This window comes from Spermophilus citellus, assembly GCF_964194105.1.
Source record: "Spermophilus citellus genome assembly, chromosome: 10".
Lineage (NCBI taxonomy): Eukaryota > Metazoa > Chordata > Mammalia > Rodentia > Sciuridae > Spermophilus > Spermophilus citellus.
Genome location: NC_138197.1, coordinates 127,905,526 through 127,926,997, shown reverse-complemented (window position 1 = coordinate 127,926,997; position 21,472 = coordinate 127,905,526). Strand labels below are relative to the sequence as shown.

At 55.7% G+C, this 21,472-nt stretch overlaps 1 protein-coding gene across 4 annotated transcripts; it reads left to right on the top strand.

Annotated features, from left to right (window-relative positions):
• The first annotated feature begins 3,011 nt into the window (after positions 1-3,011).
• Positions 3,012-20,162, top strand: SUN2 (Sad1 and UNC84 domain containing 2). Of its 4 annotated transcripts, none has more exons than XM_081309547.1 (18): positions 3,013-3,305; positions 5,908-6,063; positions 6,849-7,039; positions 7,192-7,329; positions 8,086-8,181; positions 8,441-8,534; positions 9,488-9,558; positions 11,213-11,340; positions 13,369-13,623; positions 14,201-14,278; positions 14,679-14,722; positions 15,116-15,281; positions 15,613-15,834; positions 16,117-16,201; positions 16,551-16,666; positions 16,768-16,935; positions 17,273-17,365; positions 18,836-20,162. In XM_081309547.1, the coding sequence occupies exons 2-18, from the start codon at positions 5,942-5,944 to the stop codon at positions 18,947-18,949; spliced, it is 2,181 nt and encodes a 726-aa protein (XP_081165673.1). In that variant the 5' UTR covers positions 3,013-3,305; positions 5,908-5,941; the 3' UTR covers positions 18,950-20,162. The 4 variants fall into 4 exon arrangements, with proteins under 4 accessions (XP_081165674.1, XP_081165673.1, XP_081165671.1 ...); XM_081309545.1 differs by having other exon boundaries at positions 3,014-3,305; positions 5,867-6,063; XM_081309546.1 differs by lacking the exon at positions 3,013-3,305 and adding an exon at positions 3,620-3,743 and having other exon boundaries at positions 5,867-6,063.
• The last annotated feature ends 1,310 nt before the right edge of the window (positions 20,163-21,472 follow it).

Sequence of the window (21,472 nt, the reverse complement as noted above, 5' to 3'; positions counted from 1 at the left end):
GGGTTGTGGCTCAGTGGTAGTGCGCTCGCCTAGCACACGTGTTTGATTCTCAGCACCACATAAAAATGAAATAAAGATATTGTGTCCACCTACGACTAAAAAATACTTTTTAAAGTATCAAGTTTAGGGTATAGCCATCTTTGTACCAGTATAACTTTAAATTATATATTTATTTTTTGGTACTGAGATGGAACCCAAGGTCCTGTGCATGCTGAGCACCTGCTCTACTACTGAGCTACACCCCCAGTCCCTAATTCTGTCCTTTTGTTCTTTTGGTTTTTGTTTTGTTTTAATGAAGGAAGGGGCCAGAAAGGTCTAAAGCCAGGCAAGTTATCACGTTGTTCTGCTCTGAGGAGCACAGTTGTCACTGATTCCCTGCTCTGGTTGGGGCAAAGCTGTCCCCTCCCCACCACGGTTTATGGAATCATGATGAGAGAAAAATGGAGCAAGAACAGAGCAAATGGGAGAGGAAAAGGGCCGCAGAGAGAAGAGCCTGGAAGGGAAGAGACGCTGAGTTTGCAGAGGAGGGGAGGCATGTGATGAACCCAGCCTGATTCCATCTTCAGATTGGGAGCCATCTCATCACAAAGTGATGAAAAGTTCATTTCTGTTTTATTATAAAATACTAAGATTTCTATTTGTCCTGACAACCTGATGTTTAAACTTGTTTGAAATTCCTGCCCGGGCTCCAAACTCACCCATGCCTGGCTCTCCCTGACCAGATAACAACCCTCCCTAAAACCTCAGCGGCACCTCAAAATTCTGAAGTTGGAATCTCAATTTACTCCCTACCTTAAAATGTTACGCCATGTAGATCATTACCCTGCTATCTGCCTTTGTGTTATGCTTGCCAGAATCCTGTTAGCTGTACGTTCCCAAGACCCCCCCCCACCTTTGTAACTTTTCATGCTATAAAGCCTTTTACCTGGAGAGCTGGGGCTGATCTCTAGCCCGGCTTTGGGAGAGACAGTCGCTGTCCTGCTTTTGTGTACACAGTACAACCTTGCTTTCATTTGATTTAAAATTGGAGTTGGTGGTCTTTTTTTTGCTTCCTGGTTCAACTCATGAGGTGGGAGGGGTCAGGAGACAAAGAGTGGTGTCCTGCAGGAAGTCCAATGGGAGTGTCAAGTGAGGATGGTCAGGACAAGGGGAAGGTCCTGGCACAATTATGAGAACCTTGAATGCCAAGGCCAAGAATTTTCCAAGGGCCATTTGTCATTTTTCCAACAGCCATTTTTATCATTTTTTATTTGATAAAAAATTAGCAGGAAAATTACAAGAAAAACTTAAAAAAGAAGTGAAACTGTACTTTTGCTGTTATTAATGTTATATAACTTAAAAGCGTAAAAATTTACTTAAGTAATATACTTTGATATGAGATAAGTGTAATAAAGAATAGCTTTTCCTCTAGATTAGCAATAACTACCCAGAAATACAAAACAAAAAATTTATAGTAGAAATATTAAATACAAAATAATTAAAAGGAGGAAAGACTATCAATACATGAAATGAAATTACTATAACATTTTCAGTTTACAGAATATTAATATATTGAGTTCTCCCTTTAATCTGCTGTTCAGTACATAATTAGAGAGCAGCCAGCTCTGATCCTCAGCAAGCTCCAGGTCTAAGCCCAGGAGCAACAATGGCATTGTCCTAAGATACCCTAAGGGCAGATGACACCACCCTTTTCAGGTGGGACAATGGGAGCCCAGAAAGGGGGGCTGCTTTTATCCAGAGTTGGGCTGGAGCCAACTCAGCAGGAGACCCTCAGTTTCCTCTGTTCCCTACCCCAGCACCTTCCTGCACCAATGTCCACAATTTGGTCATCTGTCTTGTTTCCTCTCTGCATTTCAAAAAAAGTGAAATAGCAGCACTCAGTTTCATCTTAAAAGAGCTTGTACAGGGGCTGGGGTTGTGGCTCAGTGGCAGAGCACTCATCCAGAACGTGGGAGGCCCTGGGTTCCACCCTCAGCACCACATAAAAATAAATAAATAAAATAAAGATATATATTTTTTAAAAAAGAGCTTGTACAGGAAGTGTCTGTCCCCAGTTGTACACTTGTGGTATCTGTAGAGCTGGCAGGTGGGACTCAAGAGGAAAGACCCCTGGAATCAGAGGGCACTGTTGCTCATTATCAAGCACTCATTCCAGGTTGGAGAAAGGTGGAACAGGTACCAGCTCTGCCCTCTGGGGCACCAACCGTGGCAAGCTCCTTCCTTAAAACAGAAAAGCTGCTGTGAAACTCTGGGGCTCTGAAAGATGGGGAGCCTCCTGCTAGGCCTGGGATCCCAAAGCCAACGCTGAAACGGAAAAACAAAACTATAAAATGGGCTTGGACGTGGAGGGATCTTCTAGTCTCAAATTTGCTTCTTTCTGTGTGGTTTTATGCAAGAAACTCAATACCTCTATTAGCCTATTTCTTTGTCTTTAAAATGGGTGTAGAAACAGCTGGCGTTAAAATGGGTGTAGAAATAGCTGGCGTTAAAATGGGTGTAGAAATAGCTGGCGAAGAGGACAATTACTCAAGTGCCCGGGCGTTTAGCAAGCCTTCCCTGACGATCTTTACACGGAACCTGCTCTGAGCTAACAACGCCAGCTCCCAGGGCGGGCCCGGAGCCAGGGTCTTCAGCCCCCACCATTTCCGCGGGCCATCTTCCCGGGCCTGTGCCTCTCCAAACCTAACGTCCCTAGGGCCCTGGCACCGCAGACAGCGAGGTGTTCCTGGAGTGAGGCGCACTCGGGGCGATCTCTGGCATTCTGGGCCACCAGACCGCGACTTCCGTCCACAGGCACCCGGGTGAGCCCCAGCCCCAGAGCGGGCTCCCGCCGCCGGCTACCGAGGCCTGGTTTGCACCTGCTGGTGCCTCCCACGCGCGAACTGAGGGGCTGAGCCCGCAGAGCGGCCCGGCCCACGCGGAGGGCGGGGCGAGCCGGGGCCTTTGTGTTCAAACCAGCCAATGGGTGGCGACGGTGGGCGGAGACGGCCGGCGGAGTCTGGCCAATGAGCTTCGGCCTGTCAGCGTTGACTGACGGGCGCACACATACACACTCGGCCACGCGCGCGCCGCCCGGCCCCACTCGCGCAGCGCGGGCCTCCGCCGGCCGCATTGTCCGCTTGCCTGCCCGTCACCGCCCGGTCCCGCGACACTGCTCCGTACCCCCCGAAGCCCCGGGCCCCGCCGCTGTGTCGGACCTGCGCGGGGCGCCGCCCGCGAGATCCCGACGCAGGAAAGGGGCGCGCCCCGGCGGCGCGACGGGCCTCGGACGCCCGCGGCCCGGTACGGAGCAACCGCGGCAGCAGGTAACCAGGGTGGTGGGTCCGCCTACCCTCGGCCCTGGGCAGGGCTGACCGCCGAGCCACGGTCGGGTCGCTCCCGCCCGGGCAGAGCTGCCAGGCCTGCTTCTTCCTCTCGGGGCCGAGCTGGGCCAGGCTCCAACCCCGCCGGGCGCACGCCCCTGGGCTGTCGGGCAGGGCCGGCGTGGAGCCAAGGCCTGCGCCCTGACTCATCCTGCCCGCCGGCCCCCGCCCCCAGGGCTGGCCGCCCCACTGGTCAGCCGGGAGGGCGGTGTCTCCGGGCGGGACTTCCCCGCGCAGCCTCCCGGGAGGAGGAGAGCAGAGACCCGGCGGCCCCAAACCGGCCCAGGGCAGTGCCAGAGAGGCCAGGTCCAGGGACTGGCAGTTCCCGGCCTGTGACGCCTGTCAGAACTCTGGGAATAGGAAGGAGGCCGGTAGTGCTCGGTTCTAAAACAAAAACAAAACAGCCAGTGGGGGGGGGGGGCGGGGGCGGGGGCGGGGCGGGGCGTGACTTCAGTAAGCCCACCTTCTTCCCTGGTGCGGGTTGGGCGTGTGGGGCGTGAAGGGAGAGGACAGTGAGCGCCCCAGCGCCTTCCGTCCCAGTGTAAATGGAGTGTGAATAAATAGAGGAGTGAAAATGTCAGGTGCAAGATGTCCCAGATCTAGGTTAAATCTCAAGATCGGATGGATATTGCCTTTTACATTTGTGATGGGGGAAGAACTGAGAAAAGAATGTAATTCTGCTCAGAAGTGTGGAATGGAGTTTTATTTGAGGGCTTCTTAACTGGTTGTATATGAGGGGAGTGTTGATATGTAAAATATTTGGACTCCTAGAGGCTCACCTCTCCTTTGGGAGGATGGGGTCTTGACCTTTTCTATCTTGTGAAATCCAAACTGAAGGGTAGAGTGTTCTGTGATGGCAGGAAAGGCTTGCAGTTTTTAGCTTTTAAGCGTGCCCCTTGCCTGGCAGTCAGAATGTGAAGATTCTTGCCAAGCGGAGTCTGGGTACTATATAAACATGTGGTTTTGTGTCTGTCCCCGAGCTGGAGGCTTCACCCTGCAGCAGAGCAGGGGTTAAGAGGAGGAGCTCCTGTGAGCTGTCAGGTGGGGGAGGGCACTGTGGGGTGGAACTACCTTATAAGGAGTGGAATACAGCCCAGGACCCAGGCCAGCTTCCTGCTTTGGCTACTACCAGTTGGTTACTTTACCAACACCAGCCAAAGCCAGGGATGGTGCCAGATGGGCATCCCATCTGGGAAGATGCCCATTAGCCCAGACAGGAAGCTGCTTGTTTTTCAAAAGAGGAGGTCCTAACTGGACAGACCTGATCTTCTGGTTTACATAGTCAGAGTTGGGGTGTGTTAGTGTATGCCCACCATGTGGCCCAGAGAACTAGTGATTTTGGTGTGAACCAGGAACATCAGAAGTGACAAAATGTCACAAGTACTATGAGCTGTCCAGTGGGTTTGGGATATTAACAGGTACTTTGTAGTCCTGCCTGCCAAGAGGCTATGTTGGAACTCCTCACTTCAGTAATCCAAGATTTGGAATCTGGGTGTCCAGAGCTGAGAGCCTTAATCTTGCTCATGTGGTGGAATGCCCTCTGGCCAGCCTTGCCACTTTGACCTCTTTTGTCCTCATTATCAGTTTCTGAGCCTTGCTTTCAGCCTCACATGGCCCGAAAACTGGGACTGAATGTAATGCCATCCTGTGGTGCCACTTACCCCTGTGTCGTTAGTTTGAATATTTGTTGTGTAATCATGTAGTTTACAGCCTGTTCTGAGTGTATATGGGGCTATAGAAGATTCTAGTTGGAAGACACAAAACATTCTTAAAATAACCTGCAAACTTTTTGGTGGAGTAGAAAGACCCAGGCCCTATGACCTGTCAGGTCTGAGCTCAGATCTTCTCTGTCACTTGTAAGCTGGGTGACTGGGGCAAGTTACCCATCATCTTAGTGTCCCAGGTTCCCCCCTTGATAGGTGGGAGTGATGATACCCACCTCCCTTGTGGGATCACAAAGGGAGACTGGTGCCAAGGAGGCATTTTTCAAAAAATCTTATCGTGTCACATCAGGAAGAGGGGCATGTCATGCCTGGAGAGGTGGAGCGTGAGCAGTCGCAATGTAGGAGGCTCTACTGGAGTGGGCTTTTTGGAGTCAGGAATGACCAGGGACTCAATAGTGTGGCCAAGGGGGAGCCCCCTCTGGAGGGAATCAGTGAGCCTGAAGCCAGAACCGCTCTAGGGAGAGGGGGCAGCTGGGCTGGAAGCGCCAGGGAGCCCCAGCACCTGGCTGGTGCCTGCCCTGTGCCAAGTTCTCTGCTGCATGTCGGAGGCTGAGGAAGCCCAGTTCTGGCTGTGTTCTGCCGAGCATCAAGGAGGATCAAGGAAAACTGTATAAAGGCATAAAGCCCTGTGGAAGTTACGGTGGAGGCCCCAGGACGGCCCAGGGAGCCCCGAGGCAGGGCACAGTGACCACTGTGTCTTGGCCACACTGCAGGGCCTTCGCCTGAATGCAGGAGGCTCTGTCCTTCGTGGTGAGACAGCGCCTGTTTCTCTTCCCCCAGGGACAGCCCTGAGTGTCACGTGCCATCCTTTCTTTCCCAAGACTTCTTCAAGGGACAGGCACATCCCCCCTCGCCATGTCCCGACGAAGCCAGCGCCTCACTCGCTACTCCCAGGGCGATGACGATGGCAGCAGCAGCAGTGGAGGGAGCTCGGTGGCAGGGAGCCGGAGTGCCCTGTTTAGGGATGGTCCTCTCAGGTAGGGCGCAAAGGGCTGCACAGCCCTGTCCAGGGCGCGGCCCCCAGAGCAGGCAGCTCTTCCTGCTACAACCTTCAGGGTAGCAGATGCCCATGTGTCAGGGATTCTGCCCTCTCCACCCATGTGAGAGGTGCTGCTGCCCCGCTAGCTAGTAACAGGAAGTGGGGAGAGGCAGCTTCAAGCATAAGCCAGGCCGGAAACCCCAAAAGTGCAGGCAGGGCTCACAGCACCCCTCCACCCTGGAAGGGTGTGGCAGGCTGACCATCCTTCTGGCACCCACACCCACACGTCTCGCCACCTGCAGGGCCTCAGCAGCTGCCTGGCAACTTGGGAGCAATGACTGCCTGCCTCGTCCTGCCCCTTACGGTCGAGGGCCCTGAGGCTCTGGGCTGCTCTAGGAGGCCAGGCTGGGCCTGTCGGGTTTGGGGCGGGCTCGGGAAAGAACTTTGACTTTGAAGTTAGAGATCTGGCTCCTTCTCACTGATGCACTTGCCTGTCTCCTGTGAAATTCAGAGCTAACAGGAGCAAAGACAGTACCTAGGGTTGGGGGTGTGGTGGCTCCGTGGTAGAGTGCTTGCCCAACACGTAGGCCCAGGTTCTAGCCCCCATTGCCAAAAAAAAAACCAGGTGACAAAGACGGAAGGAAAAGACAACACCCGCATGAGTCGGCTGCCCCGGAACAAGGCTGACCCTGGGGAGAGGAGGCGCCAGGGCTGTGGCTTCGTCTGGAGTTCTGGCTGGGCTCACCACCCTGCTCCCTGATTTCCCCTCATGGTTGTCCCCAGGACCGTGAAGAGGAAATCCAGCAACATGAAGCGCCTGTCCCCAGCACCACAGCTGGGCCCCTCCTCTGACGCCCACACCTCCTACTACAGCGAGTCCGTGGTCCGGGAGTCCTACATCGGCAGCCCCCGGGCGGCCTCCCTGGCCAGGAGCGCCCTCCTTGACGACCACCTGCACAGTGAGCCCTACTGGAGTGAGTGTCCCAAACCTTCCTCCTGGGGCTTTGCTTCCTCCCAGCTCCCCCCTAGTGTCCCCACATGGGACACGCTTGTTGAAGCACCCTCTGCGCAGCCCAACGTGCTAAGGCACTGCAAGGCCTAGAAGAGCCCATTCCTCCCTGGCCAGGTGGGGACCTGAGGGTGAGGAGGAGGAGAGGCACCGGAGGCACCGAGAGCAGCCAAGTCAACGGGCTGGCAGAGAGCAAGGTCTCTGAGGACTTCCTGGGCTCCTCCTCCGGCTACTCCTCTGAGGACGATTTTGTGGGTAGGTGGGGCCTCCAAGGGAAGCTGGGCAGGGGACACCCTGACAGCACGAGAGGGTGTGGTGTGGGGCATCCCTCCTGTGCCCAGCACTCCCTGAACCTGTCTGGGGTGGCCCCTCATGAACTGGGCCATGCACTTTGTCCCACCCCCACTGATGTGTGAGCAACCCAAGGCCAACGGCTCTGTGTTTTGCCTGTTTCAGCAGTTCAGTGTGAGCCCTGCACATAGTGGGTACTTCATAATATTTGTTAGATGCACGAGTGTCCCTTTTGTCTAGTTCTGAACAACAGAGTGAGGGATTGTGGGTGAGGAGAGGCCGCCAATCAGAAAGCTCTGGTGGGAGAGAAATGTCAGAAGCCTCCCATGCCACTCCTCCCACAGGCATTTCCCCACCTACTGTGAGCAGGCCCGTGTGACGCTCTGGGGATGTGAAGGAGATGGCTCAAGTAGATGGTCAGGCTCCATATCCCCAGAGGAGGCTCTTAAAAGGGCCCAGGAGCTGGGCAAGATGGTGCATTCCTGTAATCCCAGCAGCTCAGGAGGCTGAGGCCAGAGAATTGTGAGTTTAAAGCCAGCCTCAGCAATTTAGCAAGGCCCTTAGCAACTAACTTAGCAAAATTCTGTCTCTAAATAAAATATTTAAAAAGGGCTGGGGATGTGGCTCAGTGGTTAAGCGCCCCTGGGTTCAATCCCTGGCACCAAGGGGGAAAAAAAGTGCCCAGGAGCTGAGCTGGTTTCCTCCCGTGTTCCCCTGCAGGCTACTCGGACACAGACCAGCATAGTTCGGGGTCTCGGTTGAGGAGTGCTATCTCTCAGGCCGGCTCCTTTGTCTGGACAGTGGTCACTTTTCCAGGTGGGTGCCGGTTGAGTATGCTCAGCGCCTCCTGCTCTCCACAGCAGTGACTTCATGCTGGGCACCAGGCCGGACAGAGACAGGTCATTCTAGGATAGTTACTGGGGGCCAAAAGACCCGGGGACAGGGGGTGTGGAGCAGCAGCAAAGCAGAAGAGGGTGCACTAGTATGGGGTGCGGGGGCGGCAGGGGACCACAGACAGAAAGGGTGAAGTGCCGCACACGGCCTCAAGTCTTAGGCTCCGTAGCTGCTTTTTCAGGCCGGATCTTCGGACTTCTCTACTGGTGGGTTGGCACCACCTGGTACCGCCTGACGACAGCTGCGTCCCTCCTCGATGTCTTCGTTTTAACCAGGTGAGCGAGTTTCCAGCCTTGACAGTGAATCAGAATGCCCTGGGACTGAAGGAGCAATGCCCCATCTTAACCCGGGTGTGGCGATCCCCCAGTTTACCTGTAGCTTTCATCTGGGAGCAGGAAGTGCCCCCCCAGAGCCCAGGACTGCCAGAAATGGGTGGTGCACAGAGGCAGGTTTTGTTCCTTCGGGACAAAACTGTAAAACACAGATTCTTGTATCCTGGACACGTCCTACTAAGTGGCACCCCTCCAGCCGCTTCTGATATATTTGTTAGATGCACGAGTGAGTCCTGAGAAGGCTTGTGCTGGTGATGCCTTGAGGCGCTAGCTCAGCCGTGAGGTTCCCAGATAGTCCAGCTTCCCTTTGGGGCCTCTGACAGTCCAGACAGGTTTGCCTGCGTGTGTTCAGAAGCCACAAAGAGATGGTGCCTGAGGATGCTGTGGGTCCTCCCTCAAGTTGCCAGACCAGCAGGACCACGGTTTGGGAACTTGTCCCCCTTGGCAGAGGAAAGAAAATTGGACCAGAATCAGGATCCTTCTGTCCATGATCAGGTCAGGGCAGGCAACCAGCAATGCCAGAAGAGGGCCAAGGACTGGTGCATGTCACCAATAAAGGTTCCTTGTTCTAGAAGAAAATATTTTTGTATAGGGAGTTACTATTATTTTCTATATTTGCTTGCTTACAGGGTCTCTCTTTACAAAAATGTTTATAGATGTCTCAGAGCCCACACTATTTATTGTCGGTAACATCCATAAGATTCCTAGAGTCAAAATTGTCCTCATCACTTCATGACCAGTGGATAAGGCTGGTGTCCAGTCTGACCCTGACCCCATGAGAAGCTCACGGGTTGCTCACCTCAACCCTAGTTCAGGGTTCAGAAGGCCTCCGGGGCTGTCTGGGGGTCGGAGGCCCGCTCCTCATGCTTCCCTCCGTCTGCCTGCCCACCGCCCAGGCGCTTCTCCTCCCTGAGGACTTTCCTCTGGTTCCTGCTGCTGCTGCTGCTCCTGACAGGCCTGACCTATGGTGAGTCAGGGTGGCAAGTGCCAGGGGGCGGGGCAGAGCATGGCAGATGCTGGGCTAGCGGCCAGTGTGCCAGGCAGGGACTGGGCAGAGCTCTGGGCCTGAGACCCTTCTCGCCCGACCTCCACCATGTCCTCCACTGACCCGTGCTGCCCCTTCGTGGGGTGTCCCAGGCAAAGGGAAGAGGCCCAGTCTACTGATCTTGCACTAAATTGGGACAGCTACATGGCAGTTCAGGGTGCCTTGAGAACATCGCCCTTGGCAGAACACACCCAGGACAGCTGTGCTTGGGTGCAGCAGGAGCTCGGGGCTTTTATTATTAGCAGTCACTGCTCCTCCTGTCTGGGCAGGACAGAGCCGTGCAAGCAGACCCTTCTCACAAGACCAGGCTAGGGCTTTAGCTATCCTGAAGGTAAGAACAAAGCAGTACACTATGGTGCAGCCACTTGGTCACTTACCTGGGACTCTGCAGGTTCCAGTCTTGGCCGTGGGACTGTCCCATTCACGTTGCATTTTGTGTGGGCAATTTTACTCGAGTTTCCTGATTTCACAGGACTTACCTATGTGGTCTGAGACTCACTTTTTTTTTTAGTTGTAGATGGACATAACACCTTTATTCTTATGTGGTGCTGAGGATCGAACCCAGTGCCCTCCACTGAGGCGAGCTCTCCACCACTGAGCCCCAGCCCCAGCCCGAGACTCACTCTTAATGACTGTGTCAACTTCTAAATATTTTTTAGAGTTGGTTTGATAGGTTTAGCATCTATTCAACTTGTATTTCTTTTATTACTATCAGGCAGAACATTTTCCCACCATGTTTTCTCTTTGCTTCCTGTTGCAAGAACAGCTTGGGCATACCCAGTGGGGCCTGGGCATTACCCTAAAAATAACCATGGTCCTTGGTAATTGCGTACCACTTTACCTGGAGAACCTTTCCCCAGACACCATCTCCCTGTCACGTGGAGATGCAGGTGGAGAGGGGCGCATGTCTGAGTGACACATGTCCACCTGGGACTTCAAGCCAAGAGGTCATGTGCTTCCTCTCAGCTGCTTGCAGCTGATGACTGAGCTGCCAGCGTGGAGTGACCAGGACGGAGACTTCTCAGCCACTGACATCTTCAGGCTCACACTCCCCACCCAGCCCCCACTACTCAGGAGTCAACATGTCACAGAGAGGCCACCCCCAAAGTCAGCAGGTGTTTCTGTGGCTGCAGCTGTGTGAGCAGCTGATGCCTCCTGTCCTCCTAGTGTCGTGGTGCCCAGCCTGACAGCCTGGTCACCTGGGGAGCTTCTCAAACATACCCTCATGGGGCCCTGAAAGCCAGCTAACTCCCCCTGGAGGGGGCAGCCAGGTGCTGGGTGTTTGAAGGCTCCTGGGTGATAAGACTGTTGGGCCAGACCCAGAACCACTGTCAGGTTCTACCCTGGATCCTCCCTAACTGGCCAGAGCCATTTTGAGTTTTGCCATCGACAGAATAGATGAAGGACCTCTGAGGAGGCTGCGAAGATGAGGATGAGCCTCATGCTGAGGCTCGAGGAGGAAGTGCAGCCTCTAGCAGAGCAGGGCTCCCTCGAGTAACACAGGTCACCATGCCCAAGGTGAGGCCGCCTCTTGCTGCTGGCCCCAGCCTGGGTGACTGTCTTCGCCCTATGCCAGGTGCTTGGTATTTCTACCCCTACGGGCTGCAGACGTTCCACCCCGCTGTGGTTTCCTGGTGGGCAGCGAAGGACAGCAGGAGGCAGCCTGAGGTGTGGGACTCCAGAGGCTCTTCCCCACAGTTCCAGGTGAGTGCAGGGCTGTGCAGACCTCCCCCACCTGCCTCTGCACTTGACCTCGCCCCACGCCCCTCTGTGTTCTGACCCCCCCTTTCCCTGCTGTCTGGGGCACAGGTGTTAGGATGGGGTGGCCTGCACACCAGTATGACTCGAAAGTGTCCAAAATGTAGTTGCAGCCTAAGGACAGAAAACAGAAGGAAAAGTAACCAGCAAATTGCCACCTGCCTTATTCCTTTTCAATACAATGCCACCGTGTTGCCTGCTCAAAGGAGCAGCAGCAGACTTGTGTGCAATGGCGACTGGCTGGCCTCGGCCCTTGCGGGGAAGGCCATCCCACTGCACTTCGGTCACCTTGCTGGCTGTCCCAGGCTTGCTCTCTCAGTAGCTGGGCAGGGTTCCAAGGATGCTGGCCAGGCTGCAGGGACCTGTCGGAGGCCACACACTGTCACTTCCATTCTTTTGGTGATGCAGAGCTCAGGGACAGTCCAGATTCAAGGAGACAGAAGAGAAAGACCTCTCGAGGGAGAAGTGGCAGGGTGCGCTGTAGAGGGCAGGCCCAGGGAGAAGCGAGGGTTTGTTGCCAGTTTTATAAATTGCCAGTGTATGAAGATGGACAGGCCCAGGCTGTGCCCTCAGTCTGCAGTCAGTCAACGGGGACAGGAGGATGTGCAGCCAGAACATGGTGTGAGCGTGGGTTGCTTAGGATTCTCTGTCCCCATTGGTTGCTGTGGCACCTGCCCACAGTCCTAGTGATAGGAGGCTGAGGCAGGAGGATCCCAAGTTTTTTTTTTTTTTTTTTTTTTTTTTTAATGTGATGCTGGGGATTGAACCCAGGGCCTTGTGCAAGAGAGGCAAACACTCTACCAACTGAGCTACACCCCCAGCCCCAGGATCCCAAGTTTAAGGCCAGCCTGGGCAACTCAGTGAGACACTGTCCCAAAAAGAAAAGGGCTGAGATGTAGCTCAGTAGTTGAGCTGCGGGTTCAGTCTCTAGTACCAAAACAAAACAACACGATCCCCACTATAGTTATTCAAACTTTGCTTACACCTCGCTGACTTTATTTTATATCACATTTTAATCATATATATCCATGGACACTGCTTTCCTCAACATAATTTATTAATTTATAAAATGATGACATATTCTGTCATCTATGACTTCCTTTTTAATTATCAAAGATCACCTTTTCTGCAAAAAGGGGAAGTGAAGCTTGAACACAGCTTCACCTTTGCTTATATTTGAATAAAGACAGCAGATGGGGCCGGACGGGGCGGCCAGGCCAGGCAGGCGGGGAGAACTCTGCTTTTATTGGTTTTTTTGAGGCCTGTGAACACGCTGCTATGTGAGATGGAACTTCTAAAACTCAGAAGCTCTTCCACCCGTCTGTGAGCCTCTTGCCATTTAACTGATGTTTGACAGATTGCATTTCATAATCTCTCTTGCAAAGATTTTGTTTTGTCAACAATATTCTCAAAATTTGTGACACACTATCAAATGCCACCCTCTGGTCCAAATGACCATTACTCCGCCTTCAGCTTCCCAGTGGGGCACCCAGCTAAAGAGGAGAAGGGAAGGGCTCACTCCCTAGTAGCTAGGGAAGGGGTGGAGCTGAGCACCGCTGTGGCTGGAGCTTTCAGTGCTCATCTCTCCCACCTCCACACCTGCCTGGAGGAGGGGACAGGGCAGTGGGCCAGCAGGTCACTCAGGCCACCCCACCCACACTGACACCTACTACAGCTTCCCATCCTTTATTTGGACCAACCCTATTCTCCAGTCCCCTCCCCTGCCCCCCTGCACCTCCTTGGGCTCTGATTCTTGCAGCTCTCCCTGGGGCCCGCCCTGGGGACCCCCGCCTTCCTATCTGGGAACCCCCGCCTCTCCCTGGCATGTACCCCAGCCACAGTCCCAGCCTGAGCTTAGTCACAGTCTTCCTGGGGCTCTCTTCCCTCTCCGCTGGCTCACAGTAGCAGGTGCAGGAAGTGTCCTTGTGGGGTGCTCCTGGGTCCCTCACCTCTGTTCCTGCCCTGCCCCACCAGGCAGAGCAGCGCATCCTGTCCCAGGTGCACTCCCTGGAGCGGCGGCTGGAAGCTCTTGCTGCTGAGTTTTCCTCCAACTGGCAGAAGGAGGCCATAAGGCTGGAGCGCCTGGAGCTGCGGCAGGGTACCACTGGCCAGGGGGGCAGCAGTGGCCTGAGCCATGAGGACACCCTGGCACTCCTGGAGGGGCTGGTGAGCCGCCGAGAGGCCGCCCTGAAGGAGGACATCCGCAGGGACACCGCCACTCTCCTCCAGGTGGGGAGCAGAGCTGCCCAAGGGCGGGAACTCGGGACCGTGGGCATTTGGGGTGGAGGGGACCCTGCAGGGTGAGAGAATGAGCACTGATAGGGTCAGCCAGCTCTGCCACTTGGCAGCTTCTCTGTCTAAGCCTCAGTCACAAATAGAAACTGTCCTGGTGGAGGCACCTGGAGCACCAGCCCCTCAGGAGACCCTGTCTCAAAGTAAATAGTTCAAAAGGCTGGGGGTGTAGCTCAGTGAGGGGGCGCCCTGGATTCCATTCCCAGGACAGCAAAACATATTTTAAAATATTGCTTTAAAGAGAAACACGCAGACGCCTGTCTTCTCTTCCCCCAAGCTGTGAGGGGTGTGATGTGGAGCATGGCCCGGTGCCTGACGCCACAGGTGTGGTGTGCCGTAGAGATCAGGCGGGACTCTTGCCTGTTTCAGAGAAGCACGGTGGCCTATGGCCAAGAGCCGAAGCCCGGGAACCAGCGCCCTGGTTCGAATCCCGGTTAGAACACCTCCTAGTGGCAAGCGCCCCTTCAGCGCTGCTGTCAAATCTTCAGTCCTCCCCTCGTGTCTGATCTGACAGGAAGAACTGGTCACTCTGAGGGCAGAACATCACCAAGACTCGGAAGACCTCTTCAAGAAGATTGTCCAGGCCTCCCAGGTTGGTGGGCCAGGGCACGTGGGCCTCTGCTGGGGTCCTGACCCAGTTCCACAGCTCTTCTTGATCTGAGAGACACTTGGGACCCCTGGTCCTTGCAGGGACACTGCTGGGTGTGCGTGGGAAGCATGAGGTCTCCTGCCTTACCTGTTTGAGCGGAACTCACCCCTCCACGGGGAGCATGCTCAGGACCAGGACAGCTGTCCCTGGTTGTGCCCATGCCGAGGGAATGGGGACGTGGAAATAGGAGGGTGCATCAGATGTTGGGCGAGACTCTCAGGACTCTGGCCAAGTGGCCAGTTTGACCTTTGCTGTGAGGAACCCTGGGGCAGAGATGTGGTCAAGTAGGTGCCCAGTGGAGGTGACGCTCCTCTCTGAGCTCACTGTTTCTTGTGTCCCTCAGGAGTCGGAGGCTCACATCCAGCAGCTGAGGTCAGAGTGGCAAAGGTAAAGTCCCAGCCATCTGCTCCCCTCCCGCCCAGCCCCAGGTCAGGACCCCTGTGTGCAGCCTGTCTGAGGGGTGGTGCTTAGTAGGGCCTGCTCATGGTGAGAGGTGCCTCTGCAGCAGGACCAAGGTGTGTGGGCTGCCTGCAGCCAGCGTCCTTTCTGCCTCATGCAGGCCGCCGCCTCACAGCCCACTGTCCACAGTTGGCGAGTCAAGAGGCTGCACCAGAGCGGGTCATGGGATCAGATCTGAATTAGCTCTGGGACAGGGATGCCACCCCCTGGCTTCTGGGCTGTGTCTTACAAGCCACTCTCTAAGAGCAGGCCCTGCTTAGAGGGCACCACTGTATGACAGAAGCCGACCAAGGGTTCCTCTTTCTTCCTCTCTGGGACTAGGATGACCCAGGAGGCCTTCCAGGAGAAGGCGATGAAGGAGCTGGGGCGGCTGGAGGCCCAGTTAGCCAGCCTGAGGCAGGAGCTGGCCGCTCTGTCCCTGAAGCAGAGCGTTGTGGCAGATGAAGTGGACCTGCTGCCCCAGAAGATTCAGGCTGCACACGACGACGTGAGTTGGAACCATCTGAGGGCCCTGCCAAGCACCCTCTGCTCTGAGTCCATCTGCCCTGGGGTCTGCACAGCAGGAGCCTCCTGTCCCGGCCTGTTATCTCCAGGGTACCACTGCAGAGCTGGACTCGGCACAGGCCTGAGCCTGCCTGGCCCGAGTGCCTGCTTCTCCTGGATGCCCAGGGATTGTGGTTCATCAGCCTTTCCTCCAAGGGCCTCCCTCCCGCCCAGCCCTGCTCCCCAGCTAACTACCACCCTGCCTGGCCTGGCTTTGCCACAGCAGCCTCTGCTACTCCTGCAAGCCTCTTAGTAACACCATGTTTTGTCCCTAGGTGGAATCTCAGTTCCCTGCCTGGGTCAGTCAGTTCCTTCTCCGAGGTGGAGGCACCCGCGCTGGCCTCCTCCAGAGAGAGGAGATGCAAGTTCAGCTGCAGGAGCTGGAGAGCAAGATCCTCTCCCACATGGCGGAGATGCAGGGCAAGTCGGCCCGGGAAGCCGTGGCCTCCCTGGGACTGACGCTGCAGAAGGAAGGCGTGGTCGGGGTCACAGAGGAGGTGAGGAGCAAGCACCCCACAGACACACTGCTGTTCTCACTGGGAGCTGGAGGACTGGGAGGCCTCAGACCCCAGCTCCTCACTTCCAGGACATAAGTGGCATGAGGAAGCTCTGACGTTTGCCTTGGGCCCAGTGGAGGTGGGTGGAGATAGCACCCATACCTGCCTGGGTGCAGCATGGCACAAGCCTAGAGGGTCAGTCCACAGTGCCCAGCCTATGGCAGCAGGACGGGGCAGGCTCATCTCCTTCCCATGGTGACTGTGTCCTGGGCCGTGCTTTAGCAGGTACACCGGATCGTGAAGCAGGCCCTGCAGCGCTACAGCGAGGACCGCATTGGGATGGTGGACTACGCCCTGGAATCAGGAGGTGTGTGCTCCACCTCCTCCACGTGCCTTGTCATGGTCCCCACCCACAATAGCTGGGCCCCAAATCAGCACATGTCACCCAACACAGACTCTTCACCAAGGAAGGGATGGCCCAGGGAAGCAGGAGGTACCCAGGCAGCAGAGGGGCGGTATCTCAGCTGCTCCCTGGGTCTGGGCTAGGGCAAAGGCTGGGCCTGGGCACCTGCCCTGTCCTCAGTGAGGAGACAGGCAGTGGCAGCCTCTCCTGGCGGCTCCAGCCTTCATGCCAGGGCTCCTGTGGCTGGCAGCCTGAGCTGGTCGTCTGGGTCTTCCCCCCCAGACACCCACCCTGTCCTTCTTTCCTATTTCAGGGGCCAGTGTCATCAGCACCCGATGCTCCGAGACCTATGAGACCAAGACAGCCCTCCTCAGCCTCTTCGGCATCCCCCTGTGGTACCACTCCCAGTCACCCCGTGTCATTCTTCAGGTAGGCAACAGGGCTCAGGGCACGTTGGGACGTGGCCCGCTTTTCCAGTCAGCCAAATTAGACTTGGGGCCTCATACTGATTTATCTTCTCTCCACTCCAGCCAGATGTGCACCCCGGTAACTGCTGGGCCTTCCAGGGGCCCCAGGGCTTTGCCGTGGTCCGCCTCTCTGCACGCATCCGCCCCACAGCTGTTACCTTAGAGCATGTACCCAAGGCACTGTCACCCAATAGCACCATCTCCAGTGCCCCCAAGGACTTTGCCATCTTTGTGAGTATCGACCGGTGTGGAGCTGGAAGGGTTGTAGGAGTGTCCTGTGGGTATCTGCCAAGATTCCAGCTGGGGTCACTGGCTGGGAGGCAGGGAGTGGACTTGGAAGAAGTGGAGCCAGGGACGGCACGTCAGTCCCAGTTATCTCAGGCTAGAGGAAGAGACCACGGCATGTGCTATTAAGTGATCATCACTGGTTACAGAGAAGTCCTGTGGTAGCCATTTCCAGTGCCCAGACCCCTTGCAGCTCCTGGGGGATCCTGTCTGACCTGCAGAGTGGGAGGGAGTCACACTCTCACTCCCTGCCTCTCCCCTCCATCCTGTCACCCTCTTGCAGGGGTTTGATGAAGATCTGCAGCAAGAGGGGACGCTTCTGGGCACGTTCACCTATGACCAGGATGGGGAGCCCATTCAGACCTTCTACTTCCAGGTACAGACCCACGAACTAGTGGGTGCAGCAGATGTCTCCCTGGCACTTACTCTGCCAGGCATAGGGTTCAGAGAGAGATGCAGTCCCTGTTCTGCCCTCCTCAGATCAGGCAGAAGTGGAGAAGACCAACTTTGTAGATGGCATAGGGGAGGGTCCCCTCTGGAACGGCACGTCAGGGAAGCTTCCTGAAACGGGGCATTAATGAGGCAAGTTTATGAAAGAAAGATTGGGTTGCCAGGAAAGACAACTGAAGGGCATTCTAGGAGAGAGCAGGGCATGGCCAGCTAGGCTCAGACAGGACCTGTGTCTTAAACTCAAGTGGGCATCAGATCTCCCAGGACCCTTAGGAACAGACTCCAGCCTCCACCCCAGCAGTCTGATTTCTTAGGGCTGATGGGCCCCAGGGACCCGAGTTCAAACACACCATCCAGTGAATTCAAGAAAAGTGAAGAATTAGGTGGGTGAGGGATTGTGAGAGGGGAGAGAGGGGTAAGAGGCAGGAAGAATGGCCTCAGAGAGGCCCTCAGGGCCACGGGGTGGGTGAGGATGGCATTGCTGTGGGTAACAGAATGATGTGCATTTTTGTTAAGGTCTAAATAGTGACTCCAGGGAAGGCCAGCCTGGAGCCAGGGATCTAATTCAGGAAGTGGTGGTGGGGAACATGCCAGAACTGATCAGGTCTGCACAGGGTGTCGGGTGAGGATGAGGCAGTGGGAAGGCCCCCGAGCTCAGGCTGGGGGAGAACAGGGGGCAGAGGCAGAGCAGGGGACAATTTACAGGTTACCAGCATTAAGGGTCTAGGAGCTGGTACCCAGAGGGGCTAATGCAGAGTGGGGAGTGGGTTTGCCTACTGTTTTCCCAGTTGCTGTTGAAGGACTAGATGTGAGATGGTTGTCATCAGTTTGGGGATGATGATGGGGTCTTTGCAGGGGCTGGGTTTCTCAGGGTACGGGAGAGGCCAGGGGAGAGGATGGGCAGAAGGCACCGCACCTGTGGCATCAGGCAGGCAAGATATGCTACAAATGCTGCCTCAAACATTGTGGCTTTGAAGCACAAAGGACAGGCTGATGGGCACTTGAGAAGGCCCACACCATCATGCACCAGGGTCTCCACGAGGGGAGCTCTAGCTCTGATAAAGTGACAAAGCAACTGCAGAAAAACTCGTCCAGCTCTCGACTGAACTGTGCTGTTCCTCAGCACCAAGACCACTTATATGTGGTCTGAGGGCAGGGCTTAGTGCAGCTCACATGGGTCAGTTGATGGCCAGTGTAGAATCTTGGTGTCCCAGAGGGCCCTTGGCCCTTGGGCTGCACTCTGTGCCAGGAGGCTGAAGACAGGCACATAAGAAGCCAGAGACTCAGGGGAGAGGAGGGGTCTCTGGTCCTAAGGGTGATCATGTTCCCCACCTACCCTCTGTCAGTGAGGTCTCAACGGACTCTCTGACACCATCAACCTTTCTTCTCTACCCAGGCTACTAAAATGGCCACATACCAGGTGGTGGAGCTGCGGATCCTTACCAACTGGGGCCATCCCGAGTACACCTGCATCTACCGCTTCCGGGTGCATGGGGAGCCTGCTCACTAGCCCTGTGAAGCTTCTCATGCCTGCTGCCAGCCATCTGGGAGGCTTGCCCTTCCCACATGCACCCCTACTCTAGGAGTGCGTGTGCAGCACCCCACCTCCAACCCCACAAGCTTGATCAGCGCTCTGACTTCCAGGAGCAAGAAAGAAGAGCCCTGGCCCTGGGGAGATGAGAAAGAATGTGCAGGGTTTTGCCAGGCAGCGGGCAGCCCACCGTGGCCAGCAGGTTCCAGTGCTTCCAGCACCCTTCCTTCTCCAGACTGGGCTGGCACCATGGGGTGTACATAGCATACCAGGGGGGTGGGGAGGCAGGGCCACCACCTAGAGAGCTCCTGGTGGGGGTAAAGCAGGTGGGAAGCGGTGGTGGGCCCCGCCTGACGGGGGGAGGGGGGGGAGGAGGTTGCTCAGTATCCAACTGCTGTGCTCTGCCCGCGAGGCTAGTGGCCCGCGGGGATCCCAAGGGGCTCTTCAGAGGCCTGTTTTATCTTAGGTAGAGGTGGGCCACGGGCTTCTTATACCCTGGCGGGGACTGCTCCTGTGCACCTCTTAAGGCTGCTGCCTGTGCCAGCCTGTTGGAGTCCCCTGTGCTGGGGGCAACCACGGCTTTCTCTCTCCTGATGCCAGGGCAAAGCTTGCTCTGCCCCCCATTCCTGCTAGGGCCCGCCTGTGTCCCAGAGCAAGCTTCCCACATTCTCCAGCTGCAGGGGCCTAGGTCTACCTTTGGGGTCATTAGCATTTGGGGTTTCCTAGGAGGGAGGGGACAGGAGACCTCCTTGTCCAGTGGTAATGACCGTGACAGTGCCATATGACCCAACAGTGCCATTCAGGGTGTCAGGTGGGAGGAGGGCTGTCTGCAATGAGGAGAGGGGCTTTAGACCCACGGACGGCCCTGCTGTACAATGTATATATTTTTCAAGGTCTGTTTTTTTAACTTCAAAGCTAAGGGCTTGATTCCTAGCCCCGTTCTGTGGGGCACTGGGTGGTTCTCAGCGGGGCTTGGTCCTGGCCTGTGGGGAGAGGGCAGGACCTGACTTGGCTCTGAGGCTCAGGTGACGATGAAGTAGTGGCCCCTGCACAGCCCTGCCCCTGCCCCGAGACAACCAAGTCTCGTTCTGCGCTCTCCTGTCACAGATGCTGCACTGTTGGTTTTTAATTTTTTATCTTCAGATTCTAATTTATGGCTATGCAAAAATAAATAAATAAAAGGATGCCAGGATCAGCAGAGCGTGGGTTTTCTCTGGCTGCCGCACAGGCAGCTGCTCTTGGGGAAATGGGGCAATGAATTCTTAGTCACATCAGTGTCCCCGAAGGCTTACTCCTGAAATCTGGAAACCCAGGGCATTTGGTCAAAACCCAGTTGTGACGGGGTTGGGACACAAGGCAAGATCCTCTCCAGTGTTTCTGGGCTCAAGGGCTGTCAGGAGAAAAAAAAAATGGCTTCAGGAGCCGTCACTAATACTCCATGCAGAAGAGGCCTTTCCTGTCTGTCCCGCTGGGATAGGCTCCTGCTGCTTTACCTCTAGGGTGTCAGTGAGCAGGTGGACCCATCTACAAAGTGGTCATCTAGCCATCTCCATCCACATGCCATCCTAGGACCTTGCTCCTGGTAAAGATCCCACAAAAACCTGCTCAAGTACAGAAGGGTCAGGCCACTGATTTGAGATCAATGGATCAACAACTTTATTCTTCATCAACTACAAATGGGCTGGTGTTCTGTTCCAAAGGGACACATGGGAAGGCTAAGACCTGAAGAGACCTGTCAATGACAGTAAACACTGAATTCAGTTAACTCCCTGCTGGCAGGTGTGGGACTGGGGACCAGAGCCACCCTCCCAAGTGAAGGCAGGGGCCAGGGTCTTAGCTAGAGCTCCTGAGCACACAGAATGGCTTTGGCATCCACCACTGCTTATAGGGGCAAAGAGGTTAAAAAAAAGAAAGTTTGGCCATGGCTAGAGCCCTGTCCTGCCCGGCCCGCCCCAGAGCCTCATCAAGAAGGCACCAGGCCAGAGCCAGCAAAGCGGATGGGAAACAGCAACACACAGAGATGGCAAGAGCCCAAGGACAAGCCAGGCAGCCAGTGGGGAGAGCCGCAGGGCAGTCGCTGGTGCAGGCCGTGCTCAACATCCACCGTGCCCACCCCCACCAGCTTGTTTCCTCAACTAGGAAACCAGAGCTAACAATGCCTACCTCAGAGACGGTAGCCGTGTATGTCCACGGCCATGTGCATGTGAACCCACCTGGCAGTCCTGGCCACTCAGCAGACACCCAAGTACCATGCTTCTCTCCAGCTGCCCAAGGCGCCGGGCCTCACGCATGCATTCAACCCACACAGCCCCTGATGCAAGATCTGCTGCTTGCAGATGAGGAAACAAAACAAGGGTAGAAACGTCCCGTGTGACAGAGTTGGCTAAGGAGCCTCACCTGCCTGGAGGGAAGCAGGGTTCTTGGTGGCCAGCCCTGCTGGGCTGCTACCAGGCACTGAGGAGCAGGCAGATCCACAGTGTCCCTGTGGCAGCATCTCCACAC